This window comes from Pistacia vera, unplaced genomic scaffold, assembly GCF_008641045.1.
Source record: "Pistacia vera cultivar Batoury unplaced genomic scaffold, PisVer_v2 Contig470, whole genome shotgun sequence".
Lineage (NCBI taxonomy): Eukaryota > Viridiplantae > Streptophyta > Magnoliopsida > Sapindales > Anacardiaceae > Pistacia > Pistacia vera.
In genome coordinates, this window is record NW_022196302.1 from 711762 (window position 1) to 722237 (window position 10476).

Sequence of the window (10476 nt, forward strand, 5' to 3'; positions counted from 1 at the left end):
GATACAAGTATGAAGGCTTGGGATGAAGCTCAATTTAGTCCAGTATAAGAAGGAAATTATGACCTTGTTATTGCAAGGTTTTGGCGAAGTCTGGATAGTTGTTGTAAAAGTCTAAGTTAAAACAGCTAAAAATTAGCTGTTAATCATGAGAGAGGAGAGGAGCCGAAAAACTCAAATTAGCCAATCAAAAGTAGGGATAATTGACTTTCCACCATGCATGAAATAGATCTTTGCCATTGTTGAAGGAAGGAGCAGAAAGTAATAAGAATCATTTCCAACTCAGTTTGATGATTCTAATGTCTAATTTTTACCAAAAATCGTCACATTCCATGTTCAGAAAAGCATTTGGTCGACTATATTATACTTGAAACTCCAGTTTCTTTTATCAAATTCTTTGACACTTGGCATAATAGATTATTTGAAAGGGACTGTGATGAGTTGCAGCACCCAGTAGTCAAAGAAGCACATTTTGCAAATTAAATATTGTCATGAAATCTAGCATCGGCTGACCCAAATGCAAGTGGCCAAGTCACAAAGACCAACACCCTCTATTAGACTGTGAGGTGACAATACGAAAACCCCTCGTGATAAGATAGCACAAGACTTAATGATTTCTTCCCTATGACAAACAAGTTAAAAAAAAAAAAAGCCCCAGTTGTTTTCCTTAAATTAAAAATAAAAATAAAAACGCTGTGCACCTTTTTGGGAAGTGAGAACGAAACCCAACCAAACCAAACCAAAAACACAGTAGAAAAGATTGAAAGAGAAAGGGAACCCAATTAAATAAACACACAAAACACACTTGTGGCGTAACAAAAGGCGTCGTTTCTGTCAAGCACTGTTTCCACTCCACTCCACTCCACGATCAACTCTCTGCTACTACTAACACACGCTCCTCCTCAAACCCCACCATCACTTCTACTCTCCTAACAACTATTTTCTTCACTCTTCACCCTCCACCACCACGACCACCATTCCATGGCAACAGTAACGGCTATTTTTTTCTTTCTCATACTAACCCACTTCACTACTACAACCCTTGTTGTCTACGCTCAGCCCAGCGCCTTGGTTTTATCGGAGATACAAGCCTTGACTTCCTTCAAGCGCAACCTGAGGGACCCTCTTGGTGCACTTGACGGCTGGGACTCGTCCACGCCGTCCGCTCCCTGTGACTGGCGCGGCATTGTTTGTTATAACAACCGAGTTCGCGAGCTTCGCTTGCCTCGCTTCCAACTCACTGGCCGACTCACTGATGAGCTCGCTAACTTACGTGAGTTGCGCAAATTAAGCCTCCACTCTAACAACTTTAATGGCTCAGTACCTACTGCTCTTTCTCAATGCTCTCTCTTACGCGCTATCTACTTGCAATACAACTCACTCTCCGGTACTCTCCCGCCCTCCATTTTTAACCTTACAAATTTACTAGTCCTCAACGTGGCTCATAATCTTCTCTCCGGGAGAATCTCTGGTGATATTTCACCATCTCTCCGGTATCTGGATTTATCATCAAACACCTTTACGGGTGCTATGCCGGGGAATTTCTCATCAAAATCTCAGCTTCAGCTCATTAATTTATCGTATAATTTATTTTCCGGTGAAGTTCCGGCGAGTGTTGGTCAACTTCAAGCGCTTGAGTATTTGTGGCTGGACTCAAATGATTTGTATGGTACACTGCCTTCGGCCATATCAAACTGTTCTTCGCTTATACATTTAAGCGTGGAAGATAACGCGCTTAAAGGTTTGGTTCCGGGCACTATTGGGGGCATTTCTACGCTTCAAGTGCTGTCTTTGTCGCGAAATGAACTCTCGGGTACGGTTCCTCTAAGTTTTTATTGCAGTGTTTGGGGTAATTTCTCTTCTTTAAAGATTCTTCACTTGGGGTTTAATGCGTTCACGGGTGTTGTTAAGCCGCAAAATGGAAAATGTGTTAGTGGTTTGGAGGTTTTGGACCTCCAAACAAATCGCATACGTGGCGTGTTCCCATCTTGGTTGACTAATGTGACTACTCTAAGAGTGTTGGATCTTTCTGGAAATTTCTTTTCTGGGAATCTACCGTTTGCCGTTGGTAATCTTGTGAAGTTAGAGGAGTTTAGAGTGGCCAATAATTCTCTGTATGGGTTAGTTCCTAATGAGATTTCGAAATGTAGCTTGTTACAGGTTATTGATCTTGAAGGAAATCGGTTTTCCGGTCAAGTTCCTGCTTTTTTGGGTGGATTGGGGACCTTAAAGACTCTATCTTTGGGAAGGAATATGTTTTCCGGTTCGATTCCCATGAGTTTTGGGAATCTTTCTCAGCTTGAAACTTTGAATTTGAGCGAAAATGATATCAGAGGAAATGTACCGGAAGGGATAATGACGTTGATTAATTTGACTACTTTGAACCTCAGTTACAACAGATTTGCAGGGGAGGTTCCTCATAATGTGGGGAACTTGAAGAGTTTGCTGGTTCTTAATTTGAGCGCTTGTGGGTTTTCTGGAGAGATTCCTGGGAGTATTGGGAGTTTGATGAAACTATCTACTCTGGATTTGAGTAAGCAAAATTTGTCTGGCGAATTGCCTATTGAGCTTTTTGGGTTACCGAGTCTGCAAGTTGTCAGACTTGAAGAGAACAAGTTTTCCGGGGATGTTCCTGAAGGCTTTAGCAGTTTGGTTAGTTTGCAATATCTGAATCTCAGTGGCAACGCCTTTACTGGTGAGGTTCCGGCAACCTATGGATTTCTTCCGTCATTGGCTGTTCTCTCATTGTCCCGCAATAGAATTTCTGGGGTGATTCCAGCAGAGCTTGGTAATTGTTCTGGTCTTGAAGTGCTTGAGCTTCGTTTGAATCGTTTGAGTGGCAATATTCCAATTGATATCTCTCACTTATCTCATATGAAGAAGCTTGATTTGGGTCAGAATGATTTATCTGGTGAAATCCCGAAGGAGATCTCTAAATGTTCATCTCTGGCTTCTTTGTCATTGGACGTAAATCACCTATCAGGCCACATACCAGACTCATTGTCAAAGTTATTGGACCTAACAGTGCTAAATCTTTCTGCAAATAGCCTGAGTGGAGTAATTCCGGCAAATTTATCTCACATATCTAGCTTGAAATACTTAAATTTGTCAAGGAATAACCTTGAAGGTGAGATTCCGAAAGTGCTAGGTTCTCGGTTCAGTGATCCTTCTGTATTTGAAATGAATCGTCAACTATGTGGAAAGCCATTAGATAGAGAATGTGCAAATGTAAGAAAGAGAAAAAGGAAGAGGCTGATTATATTGATCTGTATTACTGTAGCTGGAGCTTGTATTTTGGCATTGTGCTGTTGTGGCTATATCTATAGCCTCTTACGTTGGCGCAAGAAGCTTAGAGATAAGGCAAGTGGAGAGAAGAAGCCAAGCCCTGCACGCGGAAGCTCAGGAGCTGAAAGGGGTCGTGGAAGCGGAGAAAATGGAGGACCAAAACTTGTTATGTTCAATAACAAAATAACATATGCAGAGACATTGGAAGCTACGAGGCAATTTGATGAGGAAAATGTACTAAGCAGAGGAAGATATGGTCTTGTATTCAAGGCTTCATTTCAAGATGGAATGGTACTCTCAATCCGTCGCCTCCCAGATGGCTCCATTGATGAAGGAACCTTCCGTAAAGAAGCTGAATTGCTAGGCAAGGTGAAGCATCGGAACCTAACTGTGTTACGTGGCTACTATGCAGGACCACCTGATGTAAGGCTGCTTGTTTATGATTACATGCCTAATGGAAACTTAGCCACTCTTCTTCAAGAAGCGTCTCATCAAGACGGACATGTGCTAAATTGGCCTATGCGTCACCTCATTGCACTTGGCATAGCTCGTGGACTATCATTCTTGCATTCACTTGACATGGTTCATGGAGATTTGAAGCCGCTGAATGTCCTTTTTGATGCTGATTTTGAAGCTCATTTATCCGAATTTGGACTAGACCGGTTAACTATAGCAACGCCAGCTGAGGCCTCAACATCTTCTACTCCAATTGGTTCTTTAGGCTATGTGTCACCTGAAGCAGCATTAACCGGTCAACCAACAAAAGAAGCTGATGTGTACAGTTTTGGGATTGTATTGTTAGAGATACTAACAGGGAGAAAACCGGTTATGTTTACACAAGATGAAGATATAGTAAAATGGGTGAAAAAGCAATTGCAAAGGGGCCAAATTTCAGAATTACTAGAGCCGGGACTACTGGAATTAGACCCTGAGTCATCTGAGTGGGAAGAATTCTTGTTAGGTGTTAAAGTGGGGCTTCTTTGCACAGCCCCTGATCCACTTGATAGACCATCAATGGCCGACATTGTTTTCATGCTTGAAGGTTGCAGGGTAGGACCAGATATGCCGTCCTCAGCTGATCCCACTTCACTACCTTCCCCAATATGAAAATTTTTGTTGTAATTGATACTGAATCACTTCCGTGAAGAAGTCAATTCTTTGGACATTTATCTTTTGTCTATTTAAGATATATGTGTGTTGTATCAAAAATCATTCCTTTTTAATACTTAAAGATTGTCTTTTTTCTATCTTTATTTCCCCTTTGACCCAACGGCGCCGTTGCGGGTTCCACTGAATTCCTATGTTTCCGTAAGTAAATGGGTGATAAAGCCCATTGCTCATTCCCGCCAAATGAATAAGGAATCCCACGTGGCGAGTAATAAAGGCAGGGGAAAGTAGCCGTTAATGTGAGTAGCTGAAGACCGAAGCTGAAAGTGTCTTTATCGAAAAAAGAGAGATGGCGTCAGGATCCGTGAATGTGTTGAGCTGCAGTCTGACAAGGCCGAAGACCAAACAGGAGCCCTTAGATTCTTTGGGTTCTTGCCACGTAGGCTTAATTAGTGTATTGACCAGCACGTGGTCCCTGCTTAGTGAAACAATAATTTGGTGGCACGGAAGTTGTATGGTTTCCGGTATTGGGTCCCACTTTATCAGCTATAATTTTTAAATTCTGTAGTAAATACAGATAGATGATAAATAGACAGAGTCTGTGAGTTTTTGTGTTTGACAGGGTATTCAATGCGTCTTCTGACTTCAGAATTCAGACCCGACCCCACTATTTTTAATCGGGTCATGACAATGGACAGGGCAACACTATTTATACTGAATCTTTCAATCTGTCATCATCAAGTCCGAGTTAGACATTAATTTACAGCATTTCATTTTCACCCACTCTCTCAAAACTAGTCAATGCAATAAAATGGCCAAATTTCAGTGCTCATAAATCATACACATTACTGTTTACACACGGTTCGTCTTACGCCATTTAATTTGCAGCTGAAACATTAAGTGTTTTACTCCAGGATTGCTCTTTTGCTCTCAAATTTAAACCAAAGCTTCCCAACCAATTAGGCTGGTTAGGGAGGAGTTAATAAGCTCAAACTAGAAAATTTCAGTGAGCTCCTTATTTTGTTGCAGACTCGTAAACTATTGATTGTCCCTGGGCTCCAGCTAGCTAATTGCTACGAGCAGCATGAGTTTCTTCAATCACCAGCCTGGCTGGCAATGGCTGGCATGATTAAAGTCTTACATTGATCCTATTCTATTTCTACATCTGCCCATAAAAATGTTATGGTTGGTTCAAAGATAAATATCTGGTATGCATGAATACATCTAGACAACAGATAACCAAGGCATAAAAGAATCTACACATTAACATTACAAATCACTTATTCAGTGTTAATGTACAAGGCTGGAGACTACATGGGCGTAAAGAATGTCTTATTGCCAGAAAGAATTTGCTTATCTGACCAATTAATTCATGTAATTAAATTATACAAATTGGCAGGGAAAGGTAAAACCTGTCATTTTCTAGGCTGATGAAAGACCTTCAGGAAAAGATTCATTATCAGGGTCAGGTGAAAGAAACCTCCTGCAAGCATAGAACATGGCTGCGTGGAAACCATTTGGGTTATCTACGAACACAAAATGCCCAGCCTGCATATTTTTATCATAAATAATTTAGCAGCCTTAATAAATACAGAGAGAAAAAAGCCAGTGGGAGAGAGTGAGTAGACGAGATATACCTGGGGGACCCTAATAATTTCACAAGGAACTTTCATATGCTTGCGGGCTTCTTGCGCACCTTGATAGTTCATCCAATCTTTGACACCATATATGAAAGTGGTTGGCACTTTCCAATCTGATGCACTGTAAACAAAAGAATGGAACAGATCAGACATAAAAATTTCACCTCCCAACTAATTGTATATTGAGATCAAGAATGTCAAACAAAACTAAGTCCCACTTAACTGAAAATAAATATGGCGTCATCCTAAGACATCCAATAGTGGATCCAAGACAGTGGCCCTAAACTCATAAATCATTGTAAGGGCAAAAACAGATGGCCCTTAGCAAGACAATGAGAGGAGTCTCTCGGATGAAAGGCATAGACTACACAAACAATAAATTTAGATGGTACCATTCCTATACATTTGTAGAAAAGGGATATTTCCCCATTCTTTGGGCCAAAGGGGCTGGCCAATATGGTCCACTAGACTCCCAAGGGAAACCACCATATGTGAACAGCCAGCAAACACCTAAATTCTACCTCATCACTCTGGAAACCATTACCCAGAGAGAGGCACCATTAACTTCAGTATTTTGAAAACTTGATACAATCAATTATTACATTTCACACACACACACACACACACACACACCCCTAAATTCTACTTCACCACTCTGAAAACCATTATCCAGAGAGAGGCACCATTAACTACAGTATTTTGAAAAAAACTTGATACAATCAATTATTACATTTCACACACACACACACACAAAAAGAGTAAATAAATAAAAGAATAATACTTGAGAATCAACGTCTTGCTTTCTTCACTGCTAATATAAAGAAGATACTACCAGATATTATAATTTGAAATCAACAAGATTAAAGCATGTAACATAACAAAAAGCAAGAGAACTTGATCATTGATGTTAAGAGATAAGTTTAGATCAAGCCGGAGCATCGAACCTGTGTAGAAGAGGCATCCGAGCAAATGCCCCAAAAGAGAATATGTATTTCAAGCACAGCTCTCCACTAGCTTTGGCAGCTAAAGTATGATATACATAATCTTCAATTGAGAGAAGAAAAAAGTAAGATACCTATTAATGTATGTGTGCCATACACAAAATAAAAAATCTTTTTATACCTGTTAACAATCTGGACTCCTCTTCATTCAATATGCTCTCAGATGTGTATCCACCAAATCTAGCACTAGTATACCTACGTACAAGATCTGGACCAAAAGGACCTAAACCTCTGCAAAAAGAAATAAAAATAAATAAATATCCAAAGCCACAACCAAGGAATAATACAGGTAACTCAAACCTATCTGAAATCATTTATGGTATACAAAAAGGCCAGAAATGATTTCTCAAAACACCAAGGGAACGTCAAACATAATCAAACTTGGATAGAAGGTATAAAAGAATTGGAAATTACAACTGCCACCAAGTTTAAATAAATGAAAACTATGCTCAACAGCTACAGGATGAATTAGAAAGTCAATTTGAATAAAGAATCCCCAACTGAAGTTTTATATTGATAAACAATAAGAAATCTGATCTCATAGCAAGTTTAATGGCTAAAACATTTGGTGCATGTTCATAACATTAATGCAGAGAGCATGATCAAAAATAAAGAAAAAGACACAAACACAAACACACATATGGTCAACAAGCCAACCTAACAATCTTCTGAGGAGTAAAATTAGACTCCCACAAATGGTTCAAAATTGCTCCTTTCCATGTTGCCCTGAACCTGGTAAGCCACTCAGACGTAGCATCTGATTCTGATGAAAATCCAGCAGGTCCAACTAAAATCAAGTGCTCAACGTGCTCTGGATGCTGAAATAAATACAATTATCATCAGAAAAGAAAAAGTTACCATCATATTACTCTTAGGATCTGGAAACAAATTAAGATGGGAAAGTAATCACCTTGAGAGCATATCTAGCAGCTACATACCCTCCCAACGAATGCCCAAGTAATATGAAGTTGCTAAGGTTTTTGGCTTTGCGCCATTCCTCAAAGGAATCAATAAACCATGCCTCAGTTTCTGTGATATCAAACAGATTACAGATTAAATTCTTGTATGTAGTAACCTATCTCTAGATAATAGAGTAGTATAATGAGCACTTTCCAAAAACTCAAGGCAAAAACAACCAACAGGAAGTAGTACAAAATCACAACTAACCTTCCGTGCTTTTGCATGTAAAGTCAGGTCTGCTTGATCCACCCCAACTGCAAAAAGGGTTAGGTTAAGAACCAATGTATGTAATTACGAACCTAAAGCCTGAAGAGTTCATTGTGAGGGCTATATGAACAAAATGACTAAAAAACGGAAGAAAAGAAACCTAATTCTATAATACATTGCAGAGGTTAAGAACCAACCATAAGAAATGAACACAGACCCCAGCTATGTAATCTTATTAAAGTTACAAAGTTCTTAAAAAAAAAGCCCAAAAATGGGTCACCATATTTGCTTCAATGGCAGTTTGGCACCAGCCAACAGGAAGACTACAATTTAGCATTAAGCTATTGAGTTTCAGCATCCCTTACACATGCAATGAACCATAGACAAAAGTAACCAAAGAGAAACTTCCCATTTCATTAGCAAGATCTTTAGTCAATATCAATGGAACTATCAAGATGGTGAACTGTAGAAGCTCAATAAAATTAAACACTATACAAAGCACTTACTATCAATACGACCACAAGCATTAAACATACCAACAAATTTCAGAACTAAGGCTTGTAGCAAATCATACCATTTAGGACACATGGAATACCATAATCAAGCATGCCATAATGTCAAATCTTACCCGAGTTGATCAACTGCTATGACCCTGAATCGACTAGCTAGAGCATCAAAATTGCGAAAGAAGAAGCCTTGAGATGCAGCATATCCATGAACCATTACAAGAGTGGGGGAGCCTTCTTTGCTGTCAAAAGTAACCGTGTTGATGAACCTTGGCTCATCGCTTGAAGAACGGAACCACCGGATTTTCGACCCAGGTGGACCTGAACCTATATTAACTTTCTCTTGAACATATGGAGTCCTGAAATTTGAGTGATTCACCCATCATCCCACGTCAATAAAGCTCTCATGAGCTATAAACAAATACACATACACGTGAAGCTGGAGCGAATCAATTAACATATGCTACCTAAATTTCATCATGTCTATAATATTTTTGGAACACTTTTTTCTCAAGAAACTTTAAAAAATAGAAATTGAAGTAAACTAAAAAATATATATATTAAATTAAATAAAAAAGGGAAAATTAAATGGTTTCGAGTTGGAATGATGAACAATTTGGTCTATAAATAAGACATTACAATTGCGGGCTAATATAACCAGAATCCAACATAAATAATTAAATTAAGAAAAATAAAATAAAGTTTTGTAGAGAGAAGAATTACTTGACTAGAGAGAGAAGACGTTTTTCGGCAGCGATAATATGATCGGTGGAAGTGGGGATCCAACGGAGAACAGAGGGCAAAAACCATCTAGATTTAGCGGTTGTAGATGTTTCTGATGAGGTAGAAGAAGCAGATGATCGTAGCTCGGTCTTGCTTATTTCTTCAGCCATTTTTGAAATAGAAGTAGACCACCGACTCCGAGGACGAATCAGATTCATAAGATTGGGAATCAAAGCAAATGGTTTTGCGATTCAAAGGCGCTGTTATTTATATACATATCGCCACGTTGAATTTTAACCCACACAAAAGCTTGGAACTTTCGTGTGGCGGGTGGGCGAGCGCTAGATTTAGTAAAATTTGAGGGGCAAAGATGACTTATCACTGACGTATGCAGTGACGTTACGTGGCACGTGCGTAACGACAGAGCCTTTCCTTTTCTTGAACCTCAAGTATGGAAAATCTTATTCGACATCTACCAACTGAATATTGGTTTTTGTTAACGAGGATCTCGATTAATCTTTAAAAGAGGTTAATACAGTATTCTGCATCCCCGAGGTCAAGGCAGCACTAAGGGCAGCTTCTTTTAAACCTCACATGTCAAGATTTTTTTCCTCAAAATGAATTTTTTTTTTATGTAGTAGTGTATTTAGTCCCACAAATTTTTCTCTTAATTTCAAAAAAAATTCAAAAATTGTAATTAGCTACATTGTAAAGCTGGAAGACTCCTGATAATGAGGGAGAGGGGGGCGGGTGCAGCTTAGTAGGTTACTTGTAGACTGAGAGATGCACCGTTTTTTTTCGTTTAATATTACTATTACATTGCAGTTAATGAGGAAATAATCGAGGTGTTTAAAACAATTCTCCCGTTAAGAAGCTTTACAAGGCTACAGGTGGATATAACAGTTTCATTAATGATTTTAAGCCCAGAACTTGAAGCCAACCCTCTCTCCCTCAGATTCCCGAACAGCCATACTACTTCAGATTTCAGCTGTAATCCTACTGCACCACTGCCTCTAATTACAGGATGTCAAAACACAAATTTCTTTTATT

General features: G+C 39.2%; 2 protein-coding genes across 3 annotated transcripts; one reads left to right on the forward strand and one right to left on the reverse strand.

The window, feature by feature from the left end:
• The first annotated feature begins 978 nt into the window (after nucleotides 1-978).
• Nucleotides 979-4509, forward strand: LOC116146021 (probable LRR receptor-like serine/threonine-protein kinase At4g36180). Its single transcript, XM_031431430.1, has one exon. The coding sequence runs from the start codon at nucleotides 979-981 to the stop codon at nucleotides 4387-4389; it is 3411 nt and encodes a 1136-aa protein (XP_031287290.1). The 3' UTR covers nucleotides 4390-4509.
• Nucleotides 4510-5247: 738 nt separating this feature from the next.
• On the reverse strand, nucleotides 5248-9749 carry LOC116146022 (1-acylglycerol-3-phosphate O-acyltransferase). 2 transcript variants are annotated; one of them, XM_031431432.1, is made up of 10 exons: nucleotides 9427-9749; nucleotides 8826-9062; nucleotides 8198-8244; nucleotides 7941-8059; nucleotides 7688-7848; nucleotides 7152-7261; nucleotides 6974-7073; nucleotides 6027-6150; nucleotides 5802-5937; nucleotides 5248-5554 (listed from the first exon to the last, which is right to left on the reverse strand). In XM_031431432.1, the coding sequence occupies exons 1-9, from the start codon at nucleotides 9642-9644 to the stop codon at nucleotides 5812-5814; spliced, it is 1242 nt and encodes a 413-aa protein (XP_031287292.1). In that variant the 5' UTR covers nucleotides 9645-9749; the 3' UTR covers nucleotides 5248-5554; nucleotides 5802-5811. The 2 variants fall into 2 exon arrangements, with proteins under 2 accessions (XP_031287292.1, XP_031287291.1); XM_031431431.1 differs by lacking the exon at nucleotides 5248-5554 and having other exon boundaries at nucleotides 5561-5937.
• Between the last annotated feature and the right edge of the window lie 727 nt (nucleotides 9750-10476).

What these genes read in the sequence shown, in the direction of transcription:
- LOC116146021 (XM_031431430.1), top strand. Translation starts at nt 979, where the DNA reads ATGGCAACAGTAACGGCTATTTTTTTCTTTCTCATACTAACCCACTTC.
- LOC116146022 (XM_031431432.1), bottom strand. Translation starts at nt 9,644, where the DNA reads ATGAATCTGATTCGTCCTCGGAGTCGGTGGTCTACTTCTATTTCAAAA. An exon ending in CGTCTTCTCTCTCTAGTCAA is followed by an intron (nt 9,063 to 9,426) that starts GTAATTCTTCTC and finishes CTCAAATTTCAG; the next exon opens with GACTCCATATGTTCAAGAGA. An exon ending in ATAGCAGTTGATCAACTCGG is followed by an intron (nt 8,245 to 8,825) that starts GTAAGATTTGAC and finishes CCCTTTTTGCAG; the next exon opens with TTGGGGTGGATCAAGCAGAC.